The following is a 12455-nucleotide window of genomic DNA, read 5'->3' on the forward strand; positions in this document are numbered from 1 at the left end:
GAAAGCATGTGACACAATCTGGAGTGAGAGGATGCGTACTTCCAGTGGAATTTAACCTGACCTTTGCACCTTAGGAACGGTTGCCTCCAGTCACTTAGATCAGTCTAGAAAACAGCTATGGCAAATAGTGCTTTCTAAAAGAAGATGGGATGCTGGGGAGTTATGTGAGATAGTAATTTTTATATTACGTGCTTCTAGGAATTGATGTTTAAGGACTTCCTAAGCATCTGCTCCATCATGTTTAAAAATCAGCTGGATTAATTTGTTAACTCCTGTTCTTAAGCAGATTTGTCTTAGTCTCTGCAGCATCTTGTGGCATTTCCCTTTGGAAAAACGGACTGCTCCTGTTTCACTAAATGAGATCTTTTATGTCACTCCATGTAACTCTGCAATTCTAAAGTTACTTTGTAAGCATATAAGAGACAGTATAAAAATTCTTTGCTGTAGTAGACCAGTAGTGCTGTTGATGAAAGCAAATTGAAGGTAGCCACGCCAAATTCCCCTGAGGTGCTCTCAGTCCAGATTTCTTCCTTTTCTAGGAAAACAATCCCACAAGCTTTACTCAATCTATATGTAAGTCTGAAACCCAGGGCAGAGTGAGCTGAGGAAGTTTGTTGCAATCTCTACTAGATCTTGAATGCAGGATATTTTATCTTCTTTGTTGCTATTGTGTATTTCTGAATTACTTCTAGCTGTTCTGAGAGATTTTTGGGACTAACCCCTGTTCTTTGCTTTACTAATGCAAATCCAACAAAACTCTGCTAAGGCTAATTGAGTTACTGAGAGCTACCCCTGGGTATCTGGGTGATTACAACTTGTTCTTGGCAACCACTTCTTTTTGTATTTTATCCTGTTTAAATTGGTTTTGCTGATGCAGTTAGTTTCATTATAAACCAGTAAGACTTACATGAATAAGGATTATAGGACTCTGATCTTAAGTTTTGCAAATAATGATTTCTTTATTTCCAGTACTAATAGCTACAGTTGTATCAAAGGCCAATTAACAATACCATTAGTGGACACCCTTTTAAGCTGCTTGTTCCTTATGTACTAGAAAGTGAGAAGGAAGGGGCAGCTGTTCAGTGAGGTAATAAGAATGAGTATAAATAGTGATGCTTTACTGATCTTGCTAATGAGGGGGGAAAAAGTGCAGTATTGTCCTTGCCAAATGTGGTGGCATCAAGCTAAAATGCAGTTGTACTGAGCTAAAACTTTCTGCAATGTTTTCTAGGGACCTTAATGCAGGCTTGGGTTTTGCTTGAATTTGGTGCAAATGATCTTGTTATGTGATCTACAAGTTGCAAGTGTGAAACCAGCTGTTTAAGAGGCTTTTAAACTTCTAATGTTCTGTATTTCTAGGAAAGAACTTTGCATGACCCCTCTGCACATGTGATCTTGCCCCAGTATGGTCTTCTGTCAGGCAAGCTTTATTAATGAGCTCTTGCACACTTGAACTAGGCACTACAAAACAGCTCTGGTCCATGTGAAGTGGAAGAATGCCACTTGCCTTGGTACAAGTCTTACCCTTTTGTGGGTAACTGATCCAGCTACTGTGATTAAACTAGAGGACCATTAAAGGGTAGTTGCAATAATCAGGCTCTTTAGGGAAGAGAAGATGTTAAATGAATAAACTTGATCAACCTCAAACCTAGAAGGTCCACAGCTCTTACTGGCAACAGTACCAAGGAATAAATCAAGATTGGCTGAGGTCCCCAGTAAGTTGAGTGGTCTTACTTTATTTTATAACAGAACAGCCTTTTAGTCAGGCTGGCCTGTAAGGAATGCACAAACTGTGAATGTGGGAAGGAAAACAATGTAACCTTGATCTCTGTCCCCTCCTAAAATCACAGGTGTCATCTCAAAAGTAAGTCTACTTCCCCTCCATTTTTAGAAAGCTTCTTTAAGGATGTCCTCGTCCTTCTGAGATTCAGTCCTGTGCTGAAACTTTTTTTGCCTAAGTACTTAAGATGCCTAATCTCAATTTCAGAAGGGAGGTGGGATAGTATTGATGGTATCCTGATCACTTCTTAATTAGGATAATAGCAATTCTTTTTTTTGGTCCATTCGTTTGACCAGTGTCTTGGCATCAAGTCCTCACTGGTGGCTTTTCAGTACGGTGCCAAACAAATGAGAGTCTAATCTCAGGAGCTCTGGGAATCTATTTAACATGGCTCCCGTTTGAAGTTAAAGGATACTGTACCTCTGACTTAAATAGAGTACTGTAAGGTCAACAGAGCTTCTGGAAATTTCCCTATAAAAGTAATGGAGTGATATACCTTTGAGTACAGTATTGAATTTCATTTCCTTTTATATGTCCTCTTAATCAGGATGACACTCAGTCTGATGGAGGGACTGTTAAAAGGGAACTGTCATGTTATCCAGCCACTTATGCACACTGGCAGCTTTAAAATTAATAACGCCTACTCAAGAAAAAGACCTGGGCTTTACTGGGTGAATCCAGCTTAGCACTCAGTTGTTAGAGAAAATAAAATCCCTAGCTGTAAAAAAAAAAAAAAATTTGGAAGGCCCTACAGTATGCTCCGATCATCTGTTTGTATCCCTACCCTTAAGTGTGAAATTGAGGGGTTTTTTTAGCACAAGGTCATCTTGTGGTGGTTGTACCATCTCTTAGAAGAGCAATAAAGCTTGTACGTACCTGGTGCTTCCAAATGACACCGTAATGCAACTGAAACCGATTATGCTGTCTTTGATAACCTCACTTAGACTATTGTATCCAGTTGGAGTTGCTGCCTCTGGAAGTAATAATGCAAAAATAGCGATCAAAGAGCAAGTGACTTGACACTAAGTTGGCAGGGATGGGGAAAGAATGGGCAAATAAAGAACTTTTTGTTTAGACAAATGCGTAATGAATTGGGTAGAAACACAGTTTGAGCCCTCTGTCACTTCATCTCAAATACGAGCACAGGGGAATATTTCCCTCTTGTTTTGCCGATTTTCTTTTTTGTTACGGTGTGTGAATCACTTAATTCTTTAAGACAAAATCTCTTACTAGTATGCAGAAGTTGCTGAAGAGATATTAGTAACTTCAGAAGAAATCAGTCTGAACAAAGTCTGGAGTTGAAGGATGTACTGGTCTCTATCAATTAAGTTACTGTAGCTTCTTTCTAGGTAGGAAACCTTCCTCCATGGATGGACACTCCTTGACTTTTAGACTTGTAAGCACCTTCCTCAGACATCAGTTGCTAACTGTGTCTGTTTTCTGAATATATATGTAGACCATGATTCTGATGACGCATGACATGCTGCTTGCCTCATCTCCTTGTGCCTCAGGCTCTCCTTTTGCTGTTAGCCTGCCTTTGTCTTGTCTCTTTCCAAGTGATACTCTTACTATGGGTTAGTTGTGCTGTTGATAAAATTTCCATGAAGTATGTTGAAGCCTGAAGCACCACCTCTTCTGAGCTTGAGGATTCCGATGACTTTCCTCTCTTGCTATCTGCATATAGACGAAGTGTTAGATGAGACTCCTTGAAATGTCCATGAGCCACGATGGTTCCAAGGAGCATTTGCTCTTACCTATCAAATACAACAAGACCCATGAGTCAGAGCAAGTTCTGCTTCTACATCTTACATGAAAAATATATTCAGGAGTTGAAAAGGTACTATTTTACCATCACCGAGAAACATGGTCTGTTCCTCCACAGAGGGTGGGGATGTGTGTGCCTAACAGTGTTGCCTCTTAAACTTATTTATGTTAGAGAGAAACGCCTTGACACAGAACTTATGTTCATGGCTTTTTTATCCTACCTGGAATGCATAGCTTTTGTGCCACAAATCTGTCAAGACACAGATCTGTTCTGATTCTAACTGGTTAAGAAAAGTTAAAATTAATGAAAATGCTGATCACACAGACACTGGCTAGATGAATGGTCTGTTTGTATATTTCTAGTTTTTCAAGGAAATAAACGTTTATCTTGTTCTTATAGCTACAATGAAAATGGGATGCATGTAGATGAGTTTCTTCTGGTTTTTTTAGAGGATTGTTCTATGTGACAAGGAACTTTGAGGCATACACTGCCAAGTCTTCCAAGGAATTTGTAAAATGGACAGACATATGTACGCAGAACAGACATAACTTATTTTGTGTTTTCTGCTAAAATAAATATTGCACTAACATTAGTCACTTTCATGACTTAATTTTTTTTTTCAGGGAAGTAAGTGTATGAAAAGACATCATAGTCTTTTGTATTCATTCAATCTTTTATTACTTTCATATCAAATTTGCTTCATTTACTGATGCTGGCACTGTATGCTCAATTTGTGATATACTCATTGTATAAAAATATCGTCTCTGGATATACTCATTGTATAAAAATATCGTCTCTGGAATGAAAGTCCTTGAAATTGAGCCTTTGGTAGATTGAAATAAAACATGCTCTTAATGGATGGTTCCGTTCTTGAGACTAGATGAGACAGTTCTTCCCTTATTGTAAGTGGCACCCATTAACATATGTATTTTCTTGGAAGGAAAGAATAGCTGTGTAAGTTAGAGGCAAATTGACACAGGAAGTCTTGTTGAGTTGTGATTTAAAAAAAAATTTGAAATATCTTTTAGTTTTTGAGTTGTGAGGACTTTGAAAACAAGTTATCAGTAATCACTGCTGTTATCAGTAATGAATATCTAGGTTGCTTTTTCTGGAAAATACATTACTATGTTGCTCTTCTAGTTTTGTGCAAGTTCATGTTAATTTTTCTGAAGGAATGAACAAACACAATCAACCCAATACTTGTACATGGAGGGAAAATCTGTATTATCATAGTATTCAGCCAGTTGTGGTTTTCTGTATAGTTTTTTTTATGTAAGTACATTGGAGGACTTGTAGTAAGACTCCCATTGCAGTCTGTGAGTTTGTATCAACTGGTAGTAAATTACAGTTGGCTTCCAAGATCTCTCTAGAGGGACTTCTAGAATCATAGCTACTTATTGCCATGTTATCCAAGTACCTTTGCCAGTGATACTTTTCACAATCCTGGGCTTGCTTCCTTTTTAGGATCAACCTGCCACACTTCTGAATTTGTTCAGTTTGCATTTTTTTAGACATTGTGGGTTTCATATTTGCACAGTGGAAATAAGTTGCCTGAGTAAGTCACTGCAAGGAGTGAGGTACTGCTTTAGAAGTTACAACCTTGACAGCATTGTAAATCCTGATGGAACAGTTTTCAAAATCAGCTTTGCAAACTTTCTTCCTTGGGTAATTTTTATTAATGAGTACAATGGATGTGTGGGCAAAATGTTCCATCCTTGAATGGGTGACCACAGAAATTTCTTTTTCCAAAGTGAGGTCAGGTAGTACGCTTAATTGATGTTAGTGATACATGAGCATCAGAGCATTCTGTACTGGAAAAAATAACTGGCCTTAAAACAAGGTAAAACCATGTTGACTCTGAAAGACAATCTCATTATGCAGCAGTGGTAACAAAAATGAATGCCACTGTTAAACCCTAGCATAAATCTCCAGTTTGTGCTGATCTTGGAGACCTTGAAATCCCATCGGATTTGTTATTTGAGGCCATAGCTGTTTCCTAACAGCTTTGTGCTTGCTTGTAATTGCTCTTTATCAGGCAATTGCTTCCATTTTATAACTGCGGAGTTGGTTCTATGTGCTGGCTTTAAGCTTCCAAATGATCAGCAATTTGACATTTGACATTAAGTGGTTGACCTTTAGTGCGTAAGAGGAAAAGCTAATAATTTCTAGTGTTTACAGCGCTGATTTTAGTGTGATAGTGCTTCTCTCCATCTAACTTGCATCTTCAACTGCTGTTGTAAATTTTTTCAAGTTTAAAAGCAAATTGCACACAAGCTTTGCAATGTGAATGTGACGTTTTGCATTGTGGGTAATGCTTTTACCTGAGTGCAACTCTTTAGTCCCTAAAATGACATGCAAATCTCTTTAAAATGTAGCATCTCTAATCTTTGCCTTCCTTATTGCATTTTTTGTAGGGGTGCAAGCCTGTCTACAAACCAAAGCACGAGAACAAGAAGAAAAGTATGAAATCCAAGGTGGCCCACAAAGAGGCCGGCTCAACAGAGAACAGCTGGTGGGTTTTATTGCTTGAGACTGATTATCTTAATGACCTTTGGTTCATACATTTTTGCCCTTTGCCACATGTGCAGGTGCAGTAGATGTAAAATTTTAATGTGGTCTTGTCCAGAAATTTGATTATGTGCAAGGCGATCGAAAGAACTGCGAACACCCATAAAGCTGTCACTTTTCTCTATTAGCTCTATGTTGCTCTAACCTTGTCAGAGGGAACACTGTATTACATTCATGGAAGAAGCTGTATGGGACAGGAAATGATGCTGCTTTGGTCTTCTCTGCTGAGCTTTAGAACCTAGTTGAAATTATCTGAAAGTCGAAAGAAAGATGGTTTTATTACTACCTGTTTCCATATAGGGACACTTTTATATTTAACTGGGTTAATTTCTGGATTACACTGGAGAAGGTCATTAAATGTATTGTAACAGGAGCTGTAAATATTCCTAGCTCATAGTTAAACCTTGTTGTGCTGGAAAATATTTAAACATAGGCAAGAATTTACCATGTAAGCAAGCCTTTCTTGATTGCATACTTATACTGGGGACCTTACATGTTAAGTTGCTGTACGAGGTTCTAGTGTTGGTTATTTTAATTGGGTTTTTTGTAGGCACTCATTGTTCCTTTCCACTTTTTTCCCTATGTGCTCAGTTGTGAAGTCCTGTATTTATACTTTTTTTTCCTTCCACTTAGTTGCCTAAGTTGTTTGATGGATGCTACTTCTATTTTTTGGGATCTTTCAACCGTCACCAGAAGAGTGATCTTGTGGAGTTGGTCAAAGCAGCAGGAGGACAAATTCTGGTTAGGCAGCCAAAACCAGACAGCGATGTGACTCAGACAGTCAATACGGTGGCATACCATGCAGAATCTACCTCTGACCAGAGATTTTGCACTCAGTATGTAATCTATGATGTGTCTTCTAAATTCAAGCCGGAGAAAATTCGTCAGGGCAAAGTGTGGATGGCCCCCTCCAGCTGGCTTGTAGACTGTGTGATGTCATTTCAGCTCCTGCCTGTAAAATGAATATCAATGTCTCGTGAGCAAGGCTTTAAAATGTGGTGAATCTTGAGCAGTTGGAACCCTCTGGTAAAGACTGGTCTGAAGCTATGATTTATGTCTTGCACTTAGGAATACAGAAGAGCTTTGGCCATGTAAATGAGTTACTAAGATCACTGATATGCTGTGATAAATGAACTTACAATGGAGAAGAGAAATAGACTGCATTGAAAAATGTGCCTTGTCTGCTTTATTTTTGCATTTAACTTAACTGTAATAATCACTGGCATTTTGAAAAATCTTAGTTACAAAATGAAAACTTTTGCATTCTTGATTTAAACCAGCCCTTTGTAGGTGATAGTGCGTGACCCCATTTCTTTTGTGTTGAATATCCATTGACAAGATCTACTGTATGTGTCAAGATTTCCCATCTGGGCCAGAATTTGTATTTTTAAAAAAAAAAACACATTCTACATTTGAAAATAGTGATTTGCCTGTGTAGACATCTCTTCTGTCAGACAGCATGTGATGTTTCTTACAACTTCTTACAACTGAGTTTTGCAGGAAATACTTGGCATGGGATAACCCTGAATTCATTTGAAAGTAGACAATTTTGAAAACACTATCTTTAAAAAATCTTTGTCTAAAATTCCATAGTTGTAGCAGGAGTAATGCTTTCTTTGTTTCTGTCCTCTTTCACACTTGGAAATGTGTAACTCTAATTCAGTTCTGTTTTCTGAAAGTTAGGCATCAGGATCCTTACAAAAATATTTTTGATTATAATAATTTGATAAGTATGGATTGTTACTATCATGGTTACTCTAATGAAAAAAAATTAATGATCACAAGAATTATGCCTCGCTTTGCACAATTGTACTTAATGTTAGCTGGCTACATTGGAACAATATTTGACTCTTTCGTATTACAATAAATTTTTAATTCTTTCCTCATAATTGATCATAAGTTATTGTCAGAATTATATTACTTCTCACTCTGTGCTCTTATGTAATGTCTTGCATCTTGTGTATTGCCTTAGTTGTGAATTCATAATTTTAAAATGGTGTCTTGTAATAATATACAATGAGAATGATGGTCGTGGGATAAAAGTTTCTTGTGTTTTGCTTTTGTATTGCTTGTAATAACAAAACTTCTGGTGCCAGTAATCTTGGAGTATCCTTTTTGCATCAGCTTAGCTGTAGAAGTACATAGTCCATATGTATCTCAACAGGTACATGGAAACATAAGTAGGTGTCTGTGAAGATACCATATCCACCTGCAAGAGCAGCTCCTCAGCGTGAGACACAATTGTTTCCCGTAATCATTGTCATTGGTGACCCTATGCCAATTTTCAATATGGTCTATACAACTCCTAGAACTATACACTGTGTGTAACAGGTGTAGTTTTCAATAGCATCTACTAGACTTCAGTAGCTGGAGTGTCTTGATCTATCACTTAAGCTAGCCTTTTCACTAAATGCAAGGTACTCGCATGTCTGTGCGAGCAAACAAAAATGCAAGACTTGTTAATAAATGGAACAACCCACGGGATGAATGGGTTGGGGGTTTTGTGCAGATAAACACTGGCAGCGAGTAAGGTACTGAGTCAATACTGCCTGGACTTGGTCATTTATTTTAACAATTGTAGCACATTTTAACTTGGCATTTCATAGCACATCGATATACCTAATGCAGTATTCTCTGCAAAAGTAGCAGTGAATCTCTGCAAGATTCTGTTAAGAATGGAGCTGTTCTGTTACGTACCAGGCAGAAATTTGACCCATCAGCCATTCCCTTCTATGTCCTCAGGTAAAGGCAGCAGATTTACAGATCTTAAGAGCCATTGTTCTTTGGTAGCTGAAAAGAAACTTAGAAAATTGCTATCAATTTTTAAAATTTTTTTTTAAGCCACACTGAACTTTTCCTAAGGTTGTCTTCCTTTGAATCAAGTCCTGTTTTCAAGCAGAGTTGCTATCAAATTGCATTAAGAATCCCTTCATGTCACACTGATATGATCCTTACTTACCCTTCTCGTTGAAGTGCCCTTGAGATTAACTCTGGCCCATCTCCTTCAGGTCTCTTCAGGAATTCAGAGTTTGAGTGTGATGAACTTATGTAGACTTGCACACTTAAAGAGACTCACAGAACTGCAGTAAGTAGAATTTGATGCCAGACCACTACTGAAGCAACAGGTAAGTACACAAAAACTAGAGGTCAGTGGCATGGATCCTGCTTATTTCATTCTTGTTAATCATTAAATAAAACTTGCCTTAAAAGAAGTCTTGCAGTGAGGATAAATCAAGTCCCTTAATCCATTGGATGGATTTTGGCTCATGAAAGCGAAGTTATAAAATCATGAAGCATGTGGTAAAGGGAGTGCAGGGATTATTTCTTACTGTCTCTCCTAGTTCAAGAGCAAGGGCGTGTTAAAAGAAGCTGATAGGAGGCAGGCTCAAAATAGAAGAGGTATTTCAAGCAGTGTGAGCAGACTCATGGCAGTGACAGCCGTAGACTGTTTTGGGTGCTGTATGTTTTAGCATAGTCAAATAAGTAGATGAGCTCGTTAAAGAAAATCTGTTAAAGGTTAGTAAAGAACCTTAGCTGTAACATGAATTTATATGAGTATTCTCCTGCTAAGGTGCCTATACTTAATGTGCACTGATGACTGGGGCATTGGAAGAGGTGAGGGTCCAAGATTTGCATGCTGGATTATAGATGTTATTATTAATCTTGTATTTCTACCTCAAAAATGTTGTGAATCTCAAAGGCTAATGATTTTTAGGCAGCTTTCTTGAAATGTAGCTGTTTATCTCATTACAAATTAGTTCATCTGGGACACCTGGTAACACCTGTAGTAGTGTCTGGGATTCAGTGACACCAGTTTAACATCACTGATAGTTCACACAGTCTTTTTGAATGGCTGTGGCCTGTGGTCTAAGGGAGAATACATGAAGCCTGGTTGGTTGGTTTGTTTTGTGCGGGTGTTTTGTGTTTGCTTTGTGTGTGTACTGAAGTGAAAGATGCTTGAGAGTATGGAGGTTGCTTTCTTGCATCGGTGTCCTGGTTAGATCCCAGGGAATATAGTCATAGAATAACATACTTTTGGCTGTGTGCTCTATTTGCTTGCTTGTTTTCAAAGATCTCAGTTTTTCTTATCCCTAAAATACCAATAGGGGTTTTTTGGCCTTTTTTCCTCCAGCTATGAAATAAAATCTGTTCTATGTTGCTGAACGTTGAGGAGTCATTTGTTACCCAAGATACTTGGGAGTAACTTTCCTGAGGTAGCAGAGTGTGGCCTGTAAAACAAAACAAAACAAAAACAAAAAACAAACCTGCCAGAGCATCTCAGGAGAGCTAGATGTTGCATTATTTCTGCAAGTGTTTCAGGGAAGCAACAGGTAAATGAGTAGTACTGAACAGCGGTAGCTGCTTTTAGTCTCTGAAAAGAACTGGCAAGCCTGGGAGGTGCTCAGAGTCTGTTGTATCTCAGTCCTCTTCTGAATGAATAACAAGCATGGGAGGGTCCAAAGTCTTGCATCTCTCTAATAACAAAGATGTCAAGTTGTGCCGGGGAGGTTTAGACTGGATATTAGGAAAAAGTTCTTTACTGAAAGAGTGATAAAACATTGGAACAGACTACCCAGGATGGTGGTGGAGTCACCATCCCTGGAAGTGTTCGAAAAATGTGTACATGTGGCACTTCAGGACATGGATTAATGGGCTGGTGGTGTTGGGTTGATGGTTGGACTTGATGGTCTTTAAAGGTTTTTTCCAACCTTAATGATTCTGTGATTCTAAGTGCTTAACCCAACTGGCTTCTACGCAGCCTTCGTTAGGCTTGAAGTAAAGCCGCTCTCCTGCTCTATCACAAGTGTCTGAGCGGAGGTTGGACCTGAAGAGCTGTGTGGGACCCATCACACAGTTAATTTTGATCAGCCTGGGCAAGGCTCGCAGAAGGAGCAAGAGCAATTGAAGAGAAGTAATTCAAGGCACAACATAATTCTAGGTGGGGAATTGAAGCTGGTTGTATTCCCTGCCTAGGTCCAGCATCTTAACTCAAGACCAAACTTCATTGGAGCAGTTAGTTTATGCTGCAGTCTTCCAGCAGATCAGGACTTTGGCTAAAGAAACTCTTGCAAATATTCTGCTCAGGACAAAGATGTCTGTATGGAAGCCACAGTGTGTTGTGAAACTACACATCAGTGCATATTATTTGGGGAAAAGCGTGTAAACGTAGGGATCATCTGGTCCCCCTGCCTGTGGTTTCTGTGCTGCTTCCACTCCATGTGGGCTAGCTTTACCATCGGGGGGTAGAGGGAAGGGGGAAAAAATCAGTTTATTACTGATCGATAGCCAGTGCTGCGGTGCCCATAGAGCTGCTGTTCTGACCTGTCTTGTGGCTCAGCTGAACTGCCAGCAACGCCTGGAGAGCAGCGTCTCGGGGTCTTGCCGAGGACGGGTCTACAAAACACGGAAGAGCAAAGCGTTTCTTTTTTCCTCCTTAAGCTATTTTGTATGTCCTTGCCGGAGGATCACCTCGGTTTGCTCTTGGAAAGGGGGTGAATTGGATGTCAGATGAATTGGTTTTAATCAGCTTGGCCCCATGTTCTTTTTCTGACTTTCTCCCATGCTTTGCAAGAAAAAATAGGTGGAAAACTAAAACTTCTGATTGAAAAGTTTGAATCTTTGTCTCTGATACAAAAGTGGGCTGCACTGTGTTGCCAAAGCCAACAAAGTAGGCTTAAATATCAGTTTAAAAACTACAGAAAGGGGTCTTTGGACAGCCAGATAATAGTGCCTAGGAAATGGGCAGCGGTGTCTTGGCTGGACCAAATGAAGATTCAGCTGCTTTTAACAGCAGTGCAGCATGTTGTATCTCTTCAGACTTGTTTGATTTAAATTAACAGTCATTTAACTAGTGTTAAATTGCCCTTAAAAACAGAAGGATATTTTCTATGTAACCAGATGGAGGAAGGAGAGGAAGGTTCCCACCTTTTTTTTTTTTTCCCCCCCTCCTATGGAGAAGATGCATTTTCGGTGCTTCAATTTAATTCCTGGCAGGACGTCTGGTCTGATGAGGTAGCAGCGAAGCACCAGCTCCCGCTGGGTGTTGGAGACGCCGGGGCAGCGGCCGGCGAGGGGAGGGCTGGTACCCAGGCCTTTGATGACGAGCAGCAGGGCTGCAGCAGGGGTTGCGACGTCTCGCGCCGATGGGCGCTGGAAGCGTTGAGCAGCGCAGCCGGGAGAAGGTAACCGTGCGGTGCCGCGGTGAGCTGCCTTACGGCATCCGCCCTGGACGGCCGAGTGTCTTTAAGAAGCAGAGAGGTTTCCTCCCCGATGGGCACAGCGGCCCTTTCTCAAGCCTGAGTTTGCTTCGGGGCTTATTTCTATTCAGTTGCCGAAGAGCGG

The 12455-nt window shown here is 39.7% G+C and overlaps 1 protein-coding gene across 1 annotated transcript in view; it reads left to right on the forward strand.

The window, feature by feature from the left end:
• Positions 1–12455, forward strand: part of BARD1 (BRCA1 associated RING domain 1) — a gene marked incomplete at its 5' end in the record, with an annotated part of 49780 nt that overhangs the window by 35933 nt on the left and 1392 nt on the right. The window contains 3 exons of the mRNA XM_010288179.1: positions 5960–6057; positions 6747–7067; positions 12108–12295. Coding sequence (XP_010286481.1) covers positions 5960–6057; positions 6747–7067; positions 12108–12295 — 607 coding nt within the window. The remainder of the gene's footprint in view (positions 1–5959; positions 6058–6746; positions 7068–12107; positions 12296–12455) is intronic.

This window comes from Phaethon lepturus, unplaced genomic scaffold, assembly GCF_000687285.1.
Source record: "Phaethon lepturus isolate BGI_N335 unplaced genomic scaffold, ASM68728v1 scaffold17325, whole genome shotgun sequence".
Lineage (NCBI taxonomy): Eukaryota > Metazoa > Chordata > Aves > Phaethontiformes > Phaethontidae > Phaethon > Phaethon lepturus.